The sequence below is a fragment of the Rhinolophus hipposideros genome (genome assembly GCF_964194185.1).
Source record: "Rhinolophus hipposideros genome assembly, chromosome: 1".
NCBI classification, from domain to species: Eukaryota; Metazoa; Chordata; class Mammalia; order Chiroptera; family Rhinolophidae; genus Rhinolophus; species Rhinolophus hipposideros.
Genome location: NC_138047.1, coordinates 19184950 through 19206868, shown reverse-complemented (window position 1 = coordinate 19206868; position 21919 = coordinate 19184950). Strand labels below are relative to the sequence as shown.

General features: G+C 39.3%; 1 protein-coding gene across 1 annotated transcript in view; it reads right to left on the bottom strand.

Annotated features, from left to right (window-relative positions):
• Positions 1 to 21919, bottom strand: part of LOC308498989 (cubilin-like) — a gene marked incomplete at its 5' end in the record, with an annotated part of 216957 nt that overhangs the window by 142374 nt on the left and 52664 nt on the right. The window contains one exon of the mRNA XM_081051777.1: positions 13189 to 13339. Coding sequence (XP_080907903.1) covers positions 13189 to 13339 — 151 coding nt within the window. The remainder of the gene's footprint in view (positions 1 to 13188; positions 13340 to 21919) is intronic.

Genomic DNA, 21919 nt, shown 5'->3' with positions numbered 1-21919 from the left:
TTAGAGAAAGATTTGGAGCTGGAAAAGGAATTACCAAAGCAGCTGAAGAGCATCATGAAAAGCTGACGAGAGGTAAGAAAACAATTGTTCATTAAGCTACAATAAAGATAATTCATATCTGTATGGCAGTTCACAGGTCTTCATAGTGTTTTTCATAAGCACATTACCTTATTTGAAATTCACAACTACTCAATGAGGTATGTAAGAAGAAGCATGTCAGGCCCATTTTAGGGGTAAGCAAAGTGGGGCTCAAGAAGGCTGCTGGACTTGCAGCTCACATAGTGAACAGCAGATCTGGGCCTCCCCCTGCCCCCGCACCCCAGTTCTATGTTCTCTCCATGCCTTGCTGGGCACTCCAGCCCTAAGGCACTGGGATAGCAGCGCTAAACACTGCCCTCATTACTGTTCTGTCCATCTACTGAGGACAAAAACATCACCATGGCAACCTGAAATAAACAAATAAAGTAAAAATCTTTTTCATTTAATTTGAGGCAAATCTGACAAAATCTAATATCGTAACATCATTAGACATCAGACGAAGTGGAATAAAATAACGTCCGGAAGAGAATCGTATGTTGTTCTGTTTTAATTAATCTTTACCAAACTTTTAGCACTGGTAACTGATCATCTATTTGATTCTATTTTCCTCCAAACTCCCGGTCATGAGCTGAGAGGAAGAGCTTACCTTATCAGCAGGAAGCATGTTGATCTATTGAACTCATAACAAGGAAAACTTACCAGCTGTTGCTAAACCTGTTTACTTATGAAGATATTTTAAATCTTTCTCACAGAAGGATTCAGCTAACAGTTTTACTGTGGTCGAAAACAAACAAGGAATTTTCTAAAAAAATTTTTATATTAAGCATAATCTACATACGTTCTATCTTCAAGGCTTTGGGTTGTTGTTTTTAAATGAAAAAGCTTTAATAAAAGCAAACTGTCAATGAAACAGCTAAATGGAATCAGAGGCACTGAGTTTTAAAGGCACATTCTGTATTTCCCTATGATTGCTCCAATGCAGTCAGCTCTTTACAGTTGGTGTTTCATTTTCCTGAAACTATGTTCCACAAACCGATAGCACCAGGAGAGCTACCAGCTTGGAACTAACCTGGCCCACCAAGGCTGGAAGAACAGGAACAGAGAACGGGCCCAAAGAGGACATCTTCATGTCCTTATCCTCTAATTTTAGAGGAAAATGCCTGAGAAATTAGCTGTCAATATTAAAAACAACTTGAAAAGCCAAATTGCAGTAAAAGAATATATTTTGAACATTATGGATGGTAGTGCTCACATGCTTCATGAAAATGATTGAGTTATACTTCACTAATTTTTCTATAATTTAAAAATAAAAATGTTCCCTTTTGTAGTACCTTCAGGGGAGCCTCACTGGTTAGCCTGATCTCCCTCCGAAAGGCAGCATATGTGGAGGGCGTGGGGTCACAGGGAGAAGCTATCAAAGACTCTTCTGGTAGGGCAGGTATGATGCGAAATAGAAACTAAGAGCAGAGAATTAGGGGAAGATCCAACCAAAGGCAAAGCTGCAATATTTTCTAAAACACACAGGCCTCAATTCTGACAGAGCTATGAGGTATGCAAATGACTTAATTAAGGGGATTTTGAACAGAAACTTTCAGGTTGGGGAGGGTGGGTGGAGGTGGAAAGGAATGAGAAATCCTTAAAACGGTCAAAGCTGTCCAAAGGTGACTGTGGCAGGTATGAGAACCACTAAAAGTCAACAATTCCTGGTTTCATTTACCAGTTAATTCCCTAACAGTCTAAAAGTGTGTGCCACTCTCCTGGGACAGAGGCGAAAGGCAAATGAAAGGTAACTATCCCACAAAGAGAGAAAACTACAATCAGAGCACTCGTCCTCTCTGAAAACACAGCCAAGGAGGGAGCCCCAGGAGTCATCTGATTGTAAGGATTTGCAGATGGAGTTTCTGGAGGATTTTGTGGGTTAGCAGTTATTCCATGAGGCCAGAGACACAGCTGGAGCAATCATGAGGTGAAATCAAAGAAGAAAAATCAAAGGATATAAAAACTAAGGAACATGAACTTCTCCCGAAGAAAAAGGAAGAAGAAAGAAGACAAAGCATGGTGACTCCGAAAGAGGAGAAAGTTGTCAAAAGCTGCAGAAATTCCTGTATTGGGTTGAAATCATGTCCACCAGAAGCCTGTGAATGTGACTTGTTTTGAATGAGGGTCTTTGCAGATGCTATCAAGTTAAAAGGAGGTCATACTGGGACAGAATGGGACTCACATGCAGTACAATTGGTGTCCTTATAAGGAGAGGGAAATTTGGACACAGAGACACAAAGGGAAGAAACCCATATGAAGATGGAGACATAGATTAGTTACGGGTCTGTAAGTCAAGGAAAGCCAAGGGTTGTAGCAACCAACAGAAGCTAGAAGTAAGGAAGGATTCTTCCCTAGAACCCTTGGAGGGATGTCCCTGCTGACTCCTGGTTTTGGGACTTTCAGCCTCCAGACTGTGAAAGAATACATTTCTGTTGTTTTAAGCTACCCATTTTAAGGTATTTTGTTATATAAGTCCTTGGAAACTAATATACCGCCATTCTTTTCCTGAAAAACGAGGTGGCCAAACTCGAAGGCAGGCAAAAAATGATAGCGACTCTGAGGGTAACATCTGAAGGAGTGGGGAGTTCGTAAGCTCCCCTTACTCCCTCTTGTACTGATTACCATCCATTCATCACATTGGGGCTTAGATGATGGTTGGTCAAAGATAAGACAAATGACCATCTGTTTTAGTGTGTTTAGGCTGCTCTAACAAAACACTGCAAATTGGGTGGCTTAAAACAAGAGAAATTTATTGTTTGTTTGTTTGTTTTGGGGGTGGGTGAGGGTCCCTCTGGGTCACAGACCTCACATGATATGAAGGGGTGACGGAGCTCTCTGGCACCTCTTCCATTGGGGCACTGATCCCAGTGAGAAGGGTTCCACCATCATGACCTAATCACCTCCCAACGCCCCACTTCCTAACACCATCACCTTAGGGGTTAGGTTTCAACACGTGAATTTCAGTAGAACTTTCAGCAAAGTCTACTGTTGAGAAAACTAGAGACAAACTTTGGGTTAGGTATCACATTAGGAGGAAACATGCAAACTCAAGAACTAACGGTAACGATTTTTAGCATTGAGGCGTTAGTAAGAGTTTAGAGGTTTCATCTTCCGTAAGGACTTCATCCCAGTCCCAGACTTTCTGATAATCATTTTGTCGGACTGATTTTCATACAGCCAGAGATATGGAGTAGAGTTATCTATTTTCAATGATAGGGACAGAAGGGGGGGGGGGAATAATGCCACAACATGAAGTTAATGACTTGGAAAATATACATAAGGAGCTCAAAAAATCAATGCTGTCCATAGTTATAAAATGACTTTTAAATTGCTATATAAGTTTTCATATGAATATTCAAGTTAAGGTTATCATAGCATCTTACCCTCTGTGATGTGTTGAACCTGAATATCAAAGTATTTTGCACGAGTACACCATTAAAGAGGAGTGAACCCGGTGTAGCCATATTTTAGGATTTTTCACATACGGTAAGATAAACTTTAATTTCCTGTCTACGAAAGGATAAAAATCTTTCATTTTGATCCAGAAAAGTATAGCATATCTCATCATCTTTTCATTTTGATTAGCTGTATCTTGACCTTCCAATCTACTCATTCCCACCAAATTACAAATTCCCAGTAGAAATTCTTTGCTTACAATTGAGGAGAAATCAATCAATTAATCTCACTCAGACATTTTTGAAATATTGAAGATTTCAGAACAAAAGATATGAAAGTAGTATAAAAATATCTTCCAAGGAAATGAAATGAGACCAAGGCAACTGGACTAATTCCCCCTAAGCTAAGTAGTCATACCAAAGGCTACTTTATCAAATGCCCCGAACACAGGCAAAAACAAGGAAATGTGTTTTCTTTATGCAATTTCCAACTTTCAATACCTATATTTCTATTTAAAAATTTTCATTCTAAGCCTGCTTTCTTTCAATTTAATTATTTTGGTACATGGCACTCCTGCAAGGAAAAGTTCATCAGTCCTTCCTCTCCTCCCCCTACCCCACCCCAGACTCTGCATCACTCCACCCACCCCAAGTTCCTTTGCTCGTCTTTTCCCCACTCCCCACCTTTCCTCCACAGCGAGGGTTCCCCACATCAACAAATGGACACACGTGAGCAGCCCCATACCATGCCGATGGTCGTGATGTCTGCTGACCCTCCAAGCCTGAGCCATGAGATGGTTTTCTGTGATTATAACACCAGGGGGTACAGCCCCTGGCAGGGAAAATGCTGCAGGCATCCAGCCAGCCAAAGTCCTCAGCTCAGAGGAGGCAAAACTCTCTGGCTGGGCTCCTAAATGAATCAAATCCTCAAGTGCTCTACTCCATCCTTCATTGATTACCTCGGGTCAAACCAGTCTATTTGGGGGACCGTTACCCTTTCACTCTTCACCTTATTATAACTCCTCTTGTACACTAATTTGTGTAACTAAACCATGGTGACAGATTCGGTAATCCCTGTGGTCTGTCCCAGCTCAGAAGTCTATGATTCCATCAATGACACACAGCCACTCCAAAAGAAGAGCACTGTGTCACTAAGTAACAAAGCAGATACTGTGCTGGAGCTCAAGCATCAACTGTTTTGAGCTAGTCTTCGTGCAGTGATGTGCTTCCCCCACTACTGCTACTTGAACTTGAAGAAAGAATGAATTGTGTAGTTTAGAGGGGACTCCTTGGAACCAGAACAATATTTACTTGGGGAAAAAAAAACACTGCATACATTCATTTCAAAACATCAATTTTCCTCGTGGGAATTTATTTACAAAATTACCTACTATGAGCTCCAACCTTCTCTGAATTACAATATCATATAATGTGTTTTTGCAATGAAAAGTTGCAGAGAAAAATTACTTGTTTTAGACAGAGTGAAACTATTAAAACTCAGGCACCACACACTTGGTTTTGTGTCATGATTCCATCTCTTACTGGATTTGTGAGTTTGAGGAAGTTACTTAACTTCTCTAAGACTCCTTCCTCAGTTTTCTTATCCATATGTGGGGATGTTGATGCTTATTTCAGAGAATTACTGGGAGGAGACATGAGATAATATTTTTAAAGCACTAACCAAAGGGCCTGGCATATGGTATCATTTTTTAAAATAATAAAATCAAGTGTCATGTTTTTAAATGATAACATCAAGTGCCATTTTTAAAATGATGACATCAACATTTTAAAAATGATAATGTGATTCTTAAATGACATTAACATTTTTTAAATAATTGCTTGGTCCAGTAATAATAAACAAGATGTCAATTAAATCAATGCACTAAGCACTTAAAACATATCTTCATTCACTTCTTATATGGCAACATGGTTTATTTTCATTATAATTAATATTTTAAAATAAATTTAAAATTACACATAGGTAGCAAAATCAATATTTTTTAGCTTGTGGTGAGTCTGTAAGTATAACCAGAAGGAGAAAATATCAGGGACACAGTAAATTAATGTCATTACTTATATGGAGAATATAAAATTCTATTAAATCTTCTAGAATGTAATTACTATCGGTGCCATGGAAGGCTTGCATTATTTCCTCTGAGCAGACAGTGGCATACAGGTAAAACAAGTCCTTGGATATGTAATGTTAGAGACAAATATGGCAATATTTAAGTAAATACTCAAAAACAGAAATCTCTGGAGACAAAAATTAATGTTTTACACTGAACATCATGTTTGTTCTGTGCAGGTTTAGTCATTTCTGGTTGCTACAAAATTTGAAACTATGAAAGAAAATGTGTGGTTTCTTTTTTCATGTTGTACGAAAAAGTGTGGAATCTCCTGGAAACTATGTGCAATATCTATCAGGGATGTTGTTGCTAGGGAACCAGAACACAAACAGAAGATTCAAGAAAGGCCTTTCTTTGCCCAAATCTCAAGGGCGATTACAAATTATGCAATATATGATTTGGGAAGGTCATGGTTGTTTGAGGGTTGTTTTTTTCTTTATAACTATTCCAAAAAGAAGCAATGGAAACAGAACTCCATTTTTTTTTTCAAATGACATGGGAATTGGGACTCCTAAAAGGCCGTTACTGGTTACAAGGCTCGAAACCAACATTAAATGAAGGTCAACTGTGTGTATGTGTATTTTGTGCCGTCGTCAAGGAGGCAAATAATGCCACCATCTCATAGCTTTTCGACTCATTGTGAAATGTCTGCATACGCCTCTGATTATTAGGACCTTGCTGGAAGGTTCTGAAGCCAAAGTGAAAAAGGCTGCATGATTTTCTTAGTAAATTATTATCCCAATTTTACAAAGATGAGTGAATTTATGAACAGATTTTTAAACATTAGCGTCATCTATTAAGAACTTCTTTGTAAAACAGACATGTGGGAATTTGCCATAAATAAAAATCAGACAGAGTATCATCACGCAGAAATCGGTGCTATGGTCCTACACTAAGACCATATTCATTTCCATTGTCCAGGCTTAGAATTTTGCTAAGAGTATCACCAAGATAAAAGTTCAAAATACCGAACAGGCTGAAGGGGCTAGAATAGCAAAACAGGAGATAGCATGTGTGTATGTGAAAGAAAGCCTAGCCAGCATGTAGGGAAATAAGGTTTAACTTAAACTGTTTCTTAAAAGTTTCTATTTTATGTAAGTTTGTACCCAAACTGAACAGAATTTCTTTATCTTTTATCACACTATATAATAAAGCAATAAACACTATGTGATATAACAAAACATTACACAATAAAACTATCCCAGGAGTCTGTGTCCATTTGTCTATACCAAGAGATTGCCTACAGACTGAACTGAAGGACACATTCTTGATGATAAAAGAGGTTACTTTAGAGGCCGACTGGGACAGATGTTTTACCATTTCTCTCTGTGACATTATATCAGCACATAGCAGGAAGTGACACTATGAAAGTAATTCATCACCAGCAGAGAAAAAGGTCTCTGTCTGAGATTAGGACCAGACGGGGTGATTCACTTCCCTCCGCCCTTGTGAGCATGCCCTGGGATCTTTGCAAACCACAATTCATAAAATCACTTTCATTGTGAACATCATACCTTCGTATAGCTGTGAATGTTTGCACCGTGCGGAAGCAAGGCTCAGGACAGACAAGAACTAATATCCATGTTCTTGCAGTGGTTCTTAGCAATTGGTCTCTGTCCTGCCTCAGCTTCTATCACTCCCTTTAGCTCAGTGTTTCTGAACCATTTGTGGTTCATTATTGTCTCTCTAAGGAGCCTTTTTAGATATTTTTTCCAAAATTCACCCCCATGAAATTTTAATATCATATATATATATATATATATATATATATATATATATATATATATACATATATATATACACACATATGTATATATATATATATATGTTATATGCTATGTATTATACATATGTGTGTACTTTACACATGAAACTTAAGATTTTTTTCACCCTCCCCAAAACCAGTTTTCAGTCCCTTGGGGTTGATATATGTTCTAGCTGATGTAAGCCTCCCTACTTCTACTTAGACATGTCTTCCCTTCTCGGGATATTTGTCTGACTGGTCAATTCTTGCTCATCCATTAAAATTCAGCTCAAGTATTCACTGCCTGAAGGGCCTCTTGGACTCCCTCAGGCTGTCCTAGATGTCCTCTGTGCCCCCACAGCATCATGGATTATGCACTTATTTCTACACCTGGTTTATCTGTCTGTTTCCCTGACTTAATGACGAACTCCCTAAAGTCAAAGATACTCTCTCCTCTGCTACGGGCTGAATTGTGTCTCTCTCAAAATTCATACATGGAAACCCTAACCCTCAGTACCTCAGAATGTCACTATTTAGACATAGGGCTATTATAGAGGTGATTCAGTCAAAGTGAGGCCCCCTAGGATGGGCCCTAATCCGATCTGACTGGTGTCCATACATGAGGATGAAATTTGGACACAGGAAGAGACACTGGGACACACACTTACCCAGAAAAGGCCGTGTGAGGACACAACAAGAGACCCTCATCTGCAAGCCAACCAAAGAGGCCTCAGGGGAAACCAAACCTGGGACACCTTGATCTGGACTTCCAGCCTCCAGAACTGAGAGAAAGTAAATTTCTGCTGTTTAAGCCACCCAATCTGAGGTATTTTGTCATGGCCTCCTGAGCAAACTAATAAACTCTGTATTCTAAACACCTAGCCCAGAACCTGGTTAGTGAATCAACATATGCTGGTTGGACAAATGACTGAATGAAAAGCATGTTCTCAGCAAATGCCTGCTTGCAGACACTACGTGCAAATTACTATGAAATGATGCACAGTTGCAAACTCTCTGTTCTTTGAAGGGGAGGCCGGGAGATCTCCTCATAGGGCCCCGGAATTCACCTCACACCCTAAGGGTGATTACCCAGCATTCACATATAAGGCAAAAGGACAATGCATTACAAAGGACAAAACCTTTGTCCTCAAAGGGTGAACCTCCCAGAAACCCCAGCACACACACTATAGGTCCCAAAAGGAGTAGAAATTACAAATTAGAAGGATTTCCCCTGAAAGACCAATAATAAACAAAGACTATTGAAAAGTCCAAGTGAGGAAAAGAGAACCAGAGGGAGGGTTTAAGAGAAACATTCGCTGAAGTCATGGAGGTTCTTTGCCAGGACTCTAAAAATATACATTTTTAAAAGCCCTTTGCTACAGTGTTACATGTCCCCAGGTAGTTGAGAAGGCACTGGCTTATGCTCAAACCCAGTCAGCCATGGAAGGTCTTGATAAAATTATTTTTAAATGTTCTCCGGAGCCAATTTCTGAAAACCTTCAGGCTTAAGAAATCTCATTAATAGCTGGGGAAAAAAAAGATAAAATGAAACCAGCCCCCATCCGAGAGGCTGATGTCATCTATCTCCCCAAAGAAAAGGCCGAACTTTCCTTTGTGAAACTCCAGGGTGACATCAGCTCCTGATCACATGCCACTTATCCCTTCCCCTGCTATTCCCAGCTGAGGGGGTTCTCTCCCTTCGCAAATGTCACTCTTTCACTCACAAAGCTCCTTGACCTTGTTTGTCTGCTGGATTCCATTGCCCAGTGAAGGAGGGCCTTGGAGAGAGAGGAGCGTAAGAGGCGAGGGGTGTACACAGCTGGCCAAGAGGCCCCTATACCCACAGCCTGCAGAAAGTTCTATATTCCCTTCAGCAACCCAGACGGAGGCCCCAGAGACTGAATGCAGCCTCTGGACAATGCTGTCAGCAACTCAATGCTGTGAACAGTTCAGCCAGGCAGGGCAACTGTGGCCATTTCTTTTTTTCCAGGGTGGAACTGGCTTTGATGGCCGGCATAAAGGCTGGGCAGTTTGGTTTAATCTCATGTCTGCAGCTCTGCTTTAAAAATGGGCCCACAAATAAAGCCCGATTGTAGATGTGTTTTCTCCAAGAAAATAGAAGAGTTGTATAGTCAACAAAGAGGCACATTTTGTAAATGGGTTTATTTATGAATTGGCAAAATGAATGAAGTGCGTGGGGATTCTTCCTCAGCGGCAATGCTCAGGATACAATGTGTCAGCTTGGGTGCCCTGGGCCTTGGCCTTTGAACCTGATTCTGAGATTGAGATTGGGAGACATCGTGCCGAGAGAGTCTTTTGAATTGCATGCATGCACACAAATTTGTGGGCACACACAGACACACAGTCAAGAATATTACTAGTACACTTGAAAATTGAGACTTAAGTTTTACGTTGATTTTGTATTTGTTGGTTTTGTATTTTTTCATTTGTAGTTTATTTTATATTCTGAATCTTACAAGATGCCATATTGTTTCACTCCTTCAAGATCCTACTCAAAAGTCATTTCTCTAAAATGTGAGATGGATTTACTTGTAAGAGAAAGTGTGGCTCCCTCTCTGCCGCATCCCTAACTGTATGTGACCTGACGCTCTGGCCATGCTTAGCTCAGCATGGCTTCCCCTGATTTTGACCTCCAGCCACTCTGCCACTCCTGACTTTGGGGTCCCTCACCCCGCAGGCTCCCTCCACAGGGTCTTTTTCTATATGTAATCCTCCTATTTCCTTCTCCTATTTGTCTATGCAACTCGTGCGTATTCTTATATTTTAGTTTAAAGGGCTCATTTTCAAGCAGGACTTCTCTGACCTGCTGTCCAGGTCAAATCCCCTTTTGCGTGCTCTGTAGCACTTATTGTTTATATTTGCTTGTGTGCTGTTAGCTTGATGGCCACTTCTCCCAATCGCCTCTAAGCTCTAAGGCAGTAGGTAGCAGACCTGCTAATAGGAATCACACGGTGTCCTCAGCCCTTGCTCAGTACCTGGCCCCAAATAGTTCCTTAATATCTGTGCAATGAGCTATGGATAACTGAGAAATCGGACTTATGTCTTCAGTTTACCTCCAGTGGATAAGAAGCAGGGGAACCTGTCTTATTGGAATCTCTTCCCCGACCCTCATCTATTCTGTTGGCCCCTCCTCTCAGATTATCAAATCAAGTTAAAGATCTAATTGTCCTAATTTTCAATGTTAACATTAATTAATTAATGGGTTCGGGTGTTGTCTATCTAATCACCATCCTATGTTCATTCAAAAAGTTGAGCCTTCATTGATGATCATTACCAAGATCCTTATCTCACTAAAGGTTTTCTAATTGGATACATTTTGGGACATGCATACCATGAAATGGTATTTTGCAACTATTACAAATAATAGCTAATGTTTTTTTACGAAGCTTACTTTGAGTAATGTACTATTCTAAGCACTCTCTATATTTATTCTTTTATCCTAATAACAACCAATGATTTGGGTACTATAAATATCCCTATTTTACAGATGAGAATATTGTTCCTGCATAACAGATTTTTTGAAGTATTAATGAAATAACAATGTATGTATTGTATAAAGCACAAATTCTAGAATATATAAAGATCTTAATTCATGTTGATAGTTACTAAAATTAAGATTGTTTCAGGGATCTCATTCACATTATTATAATTAAATCACTGTATTTTCTCATCATTTCAAGAATCTAACCTCAAAAAATTTTTACAAAGACCTAGGTCAGACACAGAGTATAAACTCTACATACTTGTAGTACTGCATCACTATAGTATATGATAGCTAATTTTGCACAGATCTAGGACACTTACCATCCCCTTCCAGAAGGTTCTTCCCATGTATAATTTATATGTAGTGGGTATCACGGAGTTAATTTGCCCCCCCACCCCCAGTTCTGGTCTTAGCTGGCAAAATGTTGTTACATAACTCTGGTTTCAGGCTTAGCAAATTTTCAGCAATTGTGAGAAAGTTTTGAAATAGTAAACAGGAAAAGAGAATAGACAGAGAGTGTCTTTGATTCTCCCAAATGAAGACAGATTTCAAATGGAACTGAGAGAAAAAAATATAAAGTGTTGTCTACAGAGTAGCATCATGAGCATTATCTGGGAGCTTTTTAGAAATACAGATTCATGGGCCTTACCTCAGGACCCCTATATCACAAGCTGCATTTTAAAAAGATCCCCAGTGATTCATATGCACATGAAAGTCTAAGAAACATTGCTCCGGAAAATACCTCTAGCTCTTGAAAATCTGGGTCATTTCCCAAGATTTTCCTGTTTTTTCTTGGTCTTTCCACAGTTTCCTTAGAATCATAGCATTTCTGAATCACAGAATACTAGAGATGGACTGTATTACCGAGCTGAATCAATCCAGTTCCTTCATTTATTAGATCAATAAATTGACATTCCAAGGTCAAGTCTACCTGCTTGATGAAGAGGACAGTTGAGAACCTCCACAAACTTAATCATCATAGCTCATTTACTTTGGGAATTCATAATCTGTATTTGAAGCTGTAAATATCTCTGTGGATAACCACTGAATATATATATATATTTTTTTACCACTGAATATTTTTAAACACTGAAAACCACATTCTTATATTTTAACAGAAACACACTCCGTCTCTAGCTCATAATCTCAGAACATCTGACACTCTTAAATACACAACAAGGCTATTCAGTTACGTATAGCACTAAGATTCCTACAGTAAATGTACTATGATGTTTATCACATTCAAGGGTCAACCAGGACACACACTCATGCCCTCCCCTTGAGCTCACCTATGATTTTGACAGCGGGGCCACAGCTTACAGGTCTGTGTGTGTGGTTCCTGGTACGACATCGCAATTCTTTCTCTTTCAAATTCATTGAAACAGACCAGTGAGCCCTAAGACCTTGGTTGAGAACCTCCACAGTAATATTCACAAGGACTGTATTTTTGAGGTCTGGATCATTCTAGGAGAATGATTCTCACACTTTATCCACCGGGGAGACCAGTTAAGACACAGATTATTGGGCCCCCCTTCTGAATCTGTAATTCTGTAGGTCTGGGATGGGGCCCCGAAAATTTGCATTTCTAATGAGTTCTGGGGGACCCTGAGGCTGCTTTGGGGAGAGAAAGCAGCCTCTCTGCTACATGTGCAGAGAACCACTGTTTTGGGACCTTCTCCCATTAGACTGGGCCATGTGAGGTCAGTCTAGAAGTTTTAGAACTCCCGTTAAAATGAATTTTCATCATCAGAGAAATGATTATCTTACCTGCTTTCTGAACCACCCGTTCACAAGTAGGCTCTGAGGTGCCCCTGCCTGTGTGGGCACAGCATGTGGCCCTGCCTTAGTGCATCACTAGCTCTCTGCTCATGTGCCCCTCTCAGCCCAATCCTTGCCCTTCCCTTTCTCTGATTGACTCTCATTATTTCCCTTCCGTCCATGTCATTCCTTCTCTACGTAATGGCAGGGTGAGCTTTAAATCGTACTCTATTCCACTCCCCTGAAACGCCCCCATCCCACCTTGCAATTTGCCACATCTAAGGACAGGTCTTCACCCCTAGAAACTTCCTTCCGCTCCCTCCTTTCACTTAGGCAGTTTACCACTGCATCTGCTTAAGCAGTCACTTGTTCACTTTGACATCACTTCCTCTTAACCCTAACAAGACTTAATTCTCTGAGAGCCAGCAAGGTCTGAGTAAAGTTTCAAAGACCTAGCAGCAGATTACTACCCAACTTCCGTTGTTTGTTGATGGCATTGTTTCCAAATACAGAATTGGGAAGGAGACGATTCTTGGTCAAATAGCAATTACCGAACGTGACTGGGATGGGTGCAGGGCTTACCGTGAATGGACCACTGCATCTGGAATCCTTTCTCGCCGTGCCCGGCCCCATCGGTATAGAACAGCACTTGAAGAATGGAGCCTGTGGTATACCCCGAAGGTGGCATGTCTGCTCCACAGTAGCGTCCCATCCTCTGCGGGCCGTCATAGAGCTGAAATCCAAGAGAAACTTCCCAATGAAAAGCTGCTTCCCATGGTCTGTCAGATGGCAAAAGCAAGGTCTACTCATGCAGCAAAAGCTGTTCCTTGGTTTAAAAGTTAAGGTTAAATTTACTCAGGTGTGTTGAGTCCAGGACATTTAACATAAGAAATCAAAGTAGAACATTACGTACTTTTTTAGGGATGATTCTCAAGCCCAATCATCTGGAAATCCAGATATTATTTAGTTTTATGTCAGCCTACCAAATTTCCTCCAAAGTATAGTCTAGGCCCAGAATAAGGAAATCGTAGGCCAAATGCAGTATATTCATATATGGACAACATATAAGAGATGTTCAATAAATAGCATTATAATTAAAAGATACATATTTTTAAAAGAAATACTAACGATAAAGAACGCTATGAAAAAGAAAAATACAAAAATTAATCACACTGAAAATAGTCACTGTTAATGTTTTGTTAATACCAGAACTTTTTCTCACCCATGTGTGTGCATTTGTATATGTGTATGTACATCTGTGTGTAGGTGTACAAGCGTGTGTGTGTAAATTTGGGCTATACATTTCATTGTGTTCCCTGTTTTATACTAAACATGTCACTAAATAGTCCCTTTAAATATTTTTAATGGTGGTATAAGATGTTACTAATACACAATTTACATTATATTTCTTTGGTTCATTTAGGATATTTTCAATTTTTTTTGCCAACATAAATATTTGTTTGATGTTTTTAATTTTTCCCAGGAAAGATTCCTATAAGGGAAACGAATCAAAGAGTATAAATTTTTTTGGTTCTTCACGTATATTGTTTACTTTCTTACCAGACACTTTATACCAATTTATCCTCCCTCCAGCAGTTTACAGATAGATTTTGTACAACAGAACATTAGCAACTATGACTATTCATTTTTAAAGTTGGTTCTGACACTGAAATTTGTGCGTGTTTTTGTAATTATTTTAATTTGTGTTACTTTGAGGTTGAAGCTTTTTCATGTTGATTGGCCATTTACATTTCTTCTCTAGGAACTTTTTTGCTGAGGTTTTTGCCCATTTTCCCACTGAGGTATTTATATATCCTGTTGCTCATCCTTTACCAGCCTCATTTAATGATTTCATCACACACACACCCCTAAACTAATAAAAATAAATAAACCTCTTTGCCATATCTCTTCAAGCAGGAAAGATAATCCAGAAAAATTGGCTTCCTCATGACTCAGCCCATTATATATTTTTGGATCCCCTAATGTCACTTTAAATATCTTGTTCCAGTTAGCCTTTGTATGAACTGCCCATGACAACAAAATGGAAGGTATCTGAGCAGAGACTCATGGATTTCCTTGATTATTCTCTTGCAGCGTACACATATGCAAGTGTATGTGTTTGCATGTGTCCGTGGGAAAACGTTATCATCTGGATTCAATAAATTCCAAATTGACCAAATTATTTTCATTTACTAAAATGTTATGATATAAAAAAAAGTTATGATATAAAATACTGCTGGAAGCATACTGATTGGAGCATGAAAAACTTTATAATCAAATTCTACAAAGCAACTCCATGGCGCCTTCCCTAATCCCTAGAGCAGCCAGTCATAAGAAGGTTTCCTTGGAAACACTTTAGCTCTTTACTTGTGCTTCTGTGTGGGAATGGTCACCTTTCCTTGCATTCTAGTTATAGGCACATGTGTCTTATCTCCCCTACAGACTATGGCTTTTCTTAGAGCCCAGATCACCTAGGAATCGTCCTCACTGGCCAGTTCAGAGCAGGCCCTAATACATCTCCTGTGAATGAGCAAAATGATTTCCCCACAACTGCATTTATTTTAATGAGACTTGATCTGCACTATTGCTTGAAACTTGAAGAATTAGATACATATCAGAGTCTTGCAGTCCTATCAGCGTGTTCCTTTTAGGCAGCAAAGGGTGTGGCTCTTTTGTGGTCATTCTGTGAAGGCAGGACGAGGCAGGAGCTGTTCAAGGTCATAATAAATTTCAGATTTATAAATCGTGGCCTGTTTCATTCAGAGTTCTCAAAACTGGCTGTTCAATAGACATACACGCTTGTGAGACGTGGCAGGGAGGTCAGTTGAGATTCAAAAAGAGAAACTCAGAAGTCATTACGTCACTTGCTCTTAAGTATGAAACCTAAGCATTTTAAGCAAATGAATAAAGATGAGATTTATTTTTTAGGCTTTTCACTTCAGCTTCCTTTTTATTTTATTTTATTTTGAATATTGCTGCTTCAAATGTGTATATTTATCATCACGTTTCTAAAAGTCTAAATATTTGACAGAAGCCATAATGATGGAGTGAGAATGAGAGAATAAAGCAACATAAAAAGAAGGGGGAACAACAACAAAAGCACTTGGCCTCAGACCTCAGGCGTACCAACGAATGTAGGAGGTGGACGTGGGGGAGGAGACCCATGCATGTTGCAATCTATTTACTGCTAAATTACTGCTTCACTGGAGGGTATTTTTCTCAGCTTCACTTTTATTAAATCCAGTGTATGAGCTCCAATTCTAAACTAATTAATACCAAAATAAACGCACTGTTCCCAAGCAGAGGCATACTAAGCAAGAAAACACTCTACTGTTTTCCACTCCAAAAGGCTCATTCTTAACTCTGGATTTTTGCTCAGTGACTAAACATTTAATTATTTCATTTTTATCCAACAAAACATAAGGTAAGATTTCCCTATAACCGGATTCGCTCTAAGCTTAATGGATCTTCTGAAATACTAGCTAGTGACATTTGGAGGAACCATATTTTAGATTCTATTCAAGGTCATAAGTAGATAGTATTTTTGCCTTCCAGCTAAGGAAGGTTAAGAAACCTGACATTTTCACATGACTTGGAAGGGACTTTTTTTTCTTCCTTCCGGATGGGATTACTTCATTGAAGGAGAGAGAGAGCCCCTGAATTCCAGTGGTTCTTAAATAACACATTGTAAATGGGATGGGGGGCAGGGGAAAAGGGAGTGGGTTTGGGGGCAGCCCTGATGAATGACAATTAGTTTCTTTTTGCCTTTGGAAGGGAGAGAATGGTGCATAAAAATAAACATCAAATAGACCTTGACTAAAATACTTAAATATAATGTCAAATAAATCAATGAATTAATTAGTATAGAACAATACCTCTGTACAAAAAAAAAAAAATCCATACCCTCAATTTTATGTCCTTCTAAAGTTTACACTTAATTAAATCAGTTTTTTTGTTTGTATTCACACAGATGGCTAACGTCACCTCTATAATTCATTCCCGCGTAAATTTACCACACAAAACAGGAACAGTCATTTTTCAAAGTACACAAATACTGGTTACCATGGCAACCAGTTGGAGCCCTCTGATTCTGTTTTCAGAGCAAAATGTTAACCACAGGACATTCCAGCTGTGACTCATTGCAACTACTGGCAAGCACTGGTCCTGCTACGGGTAGATTTGATTCTCCTGCTTTTGGAAAGCCTGAAGATCCACTCGGTCTGCGCAAATATCTGAGGTTGAAATTAAGTCCACATTAAGGAAACTAGTAGAAATTAAGAAGAGAAAGACTGATGTTCTCACTTTGAATATGCATGTCTAATTTATATAACTGTTTATACAAATTTAGAGGTACTTTTATAAACACCTGAAATGATGCTTGTATTTTCAAGTTAGCCATTACATGTATCTTCAAATGTGGATATGTACATACACAAAACCTCTTTTGTAGAATGTTTTCAGTTATTCCCTTAAGGAGACTATTCATTTAGGATTTTTGTGGTTTAGGTCCCTCCCCCAGCCTGAAATATCTCAACCACTCTTAGGACATTCAAAGAGGAAGGAAATCACTTGCTTAGCCACATTTACCAATTTCTATCTACTTCCTTTGCATGGGTTTGACAATTTGGTACATTAATGATTCGTGGACTCCTAAATATTAAGGACCCATACATGCAAGGCAGTAGATATTAATATGAAAACATCACTGAAAGAAAACATATCTTAAAATTTTTGTAAGATTAAGGATTTTGTAGATACTTTAGGAGTCACTGAACCTCAAGTCTGGAGGACCCTAGAGTCAGCCAATGGGCACCTCCACCTGTTCCCTCAGTGCGAATCAATTCTGTGAACTGTAAGGGCTCTCAGAACAGAAATGAGCTTTTCAAGTGCCTCTGTGTTGCTAAACTGTTTTCGATTTTGAAAATCTGTAACTGGAGTGAATGAAATTAGAACAAATTATCCCATAAGTATGAGCTTGGGATGACTTCTAAACCCACTTTAGAAACACAGTAACAACTAAAAGTCATCCCTGTCTATTTTAGATCGGCATCTAATTCACACATTTTCAAAGTATTATTTTTCTTATTTACTTGAAAGTTTTTTGGAAGAAATTTTTTTTTTATAGTGGAATATTCATTCTAAGAACCAATGAAATATAGTCCATGTACATAAAGGAAATAAGAGTGTTTTTGGAACAATGTCATTAAAATATGGAAAAACATCTGGAAAAAAATGGGTCCATTTCCTATTAGAAATCTTTAAGAACTCCAAAAACTTTATCTTTTAGATTTAATATATAATTGAAATAATGTATTTGCCATAAGGGAGAATTGTAGGTGTAGTAGAGAATCCTCTGCTATCTGTAGAGAAGAAACATTCTAGTCAATGTAAGGAAAACAGCTCAATTTCAGAGAACTAGACTTAATGAATTCATAGAGTGGTTTTCTGAAGTCAATATCACTCATAGAAGATTACAACTCAACTTGGAAGCAGGAAAGTAATTTCACTGCAGGAACATACTAGGGTATATTCAGTGTGGTCAGTGTGAGGCTCTAGTTTCACAGTCCAGTCCAGCTCTAGAATCTGCTGAGCATATAATATTGGGAAAACTACTTCACCTCTCTCATTAAAATTGCTTTATAAATTTGCCATCAGGATGGTTCTCATAGGTTGTAAATAGCTAATGAGACAAATCATGTAACAGGTTGAGTGTGAGGCCTGGCATGTGGAATGTGCTCAAAATGTTATTCTAAATCTTGGTCAGAGGCAAAGGGAACCAACATTTTTTCCCCAGAAAAACCACTCCAGAAATAGCTGTGAGAGAAAAAAAATAGGATGGGTACTGAGAAGTTGAGCTGGCTCATGAATAGCATTTCACAGAAACCATCCCTGGCTGACCAGACAGGGAAGCAATGAATCAATGAATCACTTGTGAGGAGACGGACGGCCATTGCTCGCAGCCTGTCACTATCTGTGATGACCTAGTGATGTGTCTTTCTTAAGTCTTTTCAGATGTGTGGGGCACCCAGCCCTAGAGAAATCACACTGTGGAGGGAAATGTGAGCATGGTGTGTGTGTCGGGGTGGAGGGAGATGGTAGATCATGACAGAGGATGGCAGCGAAGAGAACACTAGGAAATCTGCCAGGGCTGCCCTGTGAAGTGGATAGGGGAGAGACGACTGGTAAGGAAAGTGGCCCTACACTTGCTTTTTCCTGTTGCAGCCTCCTCTCCCCTTCCTGTCCAGCCAGGCTGCAGCTCTACCTGCTTAGCCACTGGAGCTCCAAAGGGGCGAGAGCTGGTGAATTCTTGGAGCCCCTCTTCAGATTTTGCCCACACTGAAAAGCAACTGTAACAGGCCCTGTGGGAACTGCCTCATTAGAGCAGTCATTGAGACTGTTGCTGAAGTTCATACAAAAATCTCCTGGATAAACTTGGAACATTCAGAGTTTACTTTAAATTTGAAAGGCTTTGAATTGTTTCTGTAACAACAGTAGAAATTGCCAAACAAGAATCATAGAGTAAAAGGATCCCATCATAGATGAGCAAAGCTCAAGGGGGTAAAAACTAATCAAATTGTGGAGCATCAATTAGACAAATGTTGAAGAGGAAAGCTAATAAGCAGGGTATGGGAGACTCTAGATGGCTCTGTGATGGCCCCAGGAGGCAGCCTCCTCCATTAGACACATGGCCATCCACTGTGTACTTCAGTACACAGACACACATCTTCCCCAAGGCACAGGAAAAGCCAAGTAGCCATGTGCTGGCAAGGTGGGGCAGGAAATGTGAAAGACCCATCCAAAATTAAACAATTACTCATAATGCTGGGCTTTGCATGACAGCATGAAACCCATCGAAAAGACCACATTCTGAGTTACTTCGTGTCACCCAGAATTAGAGGTCTGTCTCACACACAGCCCAGATAGCCTCCCTTCCATGTGGTGGCTGGTGACTGTCTCCTCTTAATGGTGCATGTACATTTTATTTCTGCTTCCTCCATATTACTCATTTTAGAAGCCACAGAGGCTGACTGGGTTTTTTTTTTTTTTTAATCATGGTCTAATCATGGATGTATGCAAGGATTGAACTACAAAGATGTTTATTTCAGCATTATTTATAACGGTGGGAATTTGAAAAGATTCTAAATGTTCCACAGCAACGGTAGCTGCATTGTGATGATGGACTAGGCAATGCTGTAAATGGTAAGGTATAGTTCCTAACAGGGAGACACATTCATAAGCTATTGATACCTGGGACAAAGTCATTATAGGATAGTATGTACAGAATGATTTCCTTTCAATATTAAAATAAAATAAATATATAGGGAAAGACTACAGGAAATAAATACCACCAAATATTATTAGCCGTGAAGTAATTTAGGTTATTTTTATTTTATCTAGATTTTCCAAATTTCCTGCCATGACTATATCCTGCGTGATGCGATAAGCTTATTTTTAAAGCACTATCTTTGGGGACCCATTAATATAGCAATGTAGCTATGCACTGGTAATGCTTTTCTAATCTCAAAATTCCATACCCTTTTAGGTTCTCAGATACCTAGCTAGTCTACTAAAAATATTACACTGTCTATCTCCATAGTCTTTTATACATATCTCAAAATTATGCATGAAAATGAGTCCATTAAAATGTTATTATCCAAGGGAATCTCCAGCATTAATTTAAAACTATATTTTGTCCCTAATGCTTCCTTTTTATAGTAATTAGGTTATTATTATTAATGAGACTAATTCTTTATTTAAAAAGAGTCCCTTCAGCTGCTCAGGGACTAAAGACTTCTTACAATCAGAAGTTGCTGTAGTCACTGATGGAGCATAAATGCTTAATCCCCTCCCTAGTGGGAAGTGAAATGCTTTGAAAGCCACTCATACTCTCTTGTGTGTACATGAGCATTTAACTCCATGAACCACCGCCTTTTCTAGGCAAACTGTACTGCCAGAGTGAAACACTAAACATTTAAAACAATGTATTCTGCCCCCAGCCATCTGCTACAGATGGCCACAGACACGGTTAAAGAGCAATGTGATACCATAGAACTTGGAGCGGGAAGGACCCAGAGCTTCCCACTCAGGGAGAACAGGAAACGAGGGCCGGTTAAATAAATAGTAAAGGTAAGAACTGAAGAGTAAAGAGGACATTTCTAAACAAACAGTCTGAAATGTGGGAGTTGGAAATCCTTCCTATTTTGAAAAGTAGACAAACAATAGAATTAACCGAAATCCCCAACAATGACTCCTAGTTTTAAAATTTAGCTGGCCAATCTCTGCATTCTTATCCATGTGGTGGGCCTGTTGGATGGTGGAAAAGACCTTCCACTCACTAGCGTCCTGGGGCCTGGCTGGAGCAGAGCTCAGTGAGCACGGCCAGGAAGGGGCCTGTGGATAGAGCGAGTTTTGAGCATCTAATGTAATTGTTAATGGCTTCCGGGTAGTTTGGAAATTATCCATAGGTCTGATTATTACTCATCCTGATTCTGTCCTTTCTGTTTGAGAGAATAGCAGAGACACACAGAGTTTCTTTTGAATCTGAGAGCAAAGGCTCTCTGTGGAAGGCTGGTGTGTTTTCCTCATTAACTGCAGCAAGTTAATGTAATTGCATTAAAATTCTTCATTGTGAGGGATGGTCAGGAAAAATCAGCATTTCCTTTTGAAGACAGGGATTTTAATCAGACTGAGGTAAACATCTCTCCTTTTAATTTTTTTATAATGAAAAATATCACATTTTACACGGGCAACTTTAGAGTCTTAACTGTCTTATAAAATGCTTCCTGTGACATTAAATACTTTACACTACAAAGTATTTGGCTTAATTAACCAATAGGTACACTCGCTCTTAACTTCTATGGACTCCAGATCATGCTTAGTGCAACGCTAGACTCATATCTGATATAGAGAAATAAATTAAATTGTTTGGTATACTATTGTCACTTTTTATGCATGGTTTTCAATATCAGTTGTCCTCAGAATTGAAATAAGTTACCTCTGAATTTTAAGCAAAATGCCAGGCGTCCTAGAAGCAAACTTTCTCTGACAGACAGTTCCAGGAAACATGACTCATCTGTCCAGGAAATGTTTGAGGAGCTACCATAATGATGAAAGTCAGCTCAGACCCATTGCTGCTAAGACATACAATCTCATCTGCTTCTCTTCATTTCTCCAACTGGCAATGAGTATTTTAACTACCACACTTTAGATTCAGATACAGAATTCCTGTGGCTTTTGTAGGAAAACTGAGAGGCCGAGGGATGGAAACCCTGCTTTCAACACATGGGACGAATCTAGGCTAACCACAACTAGG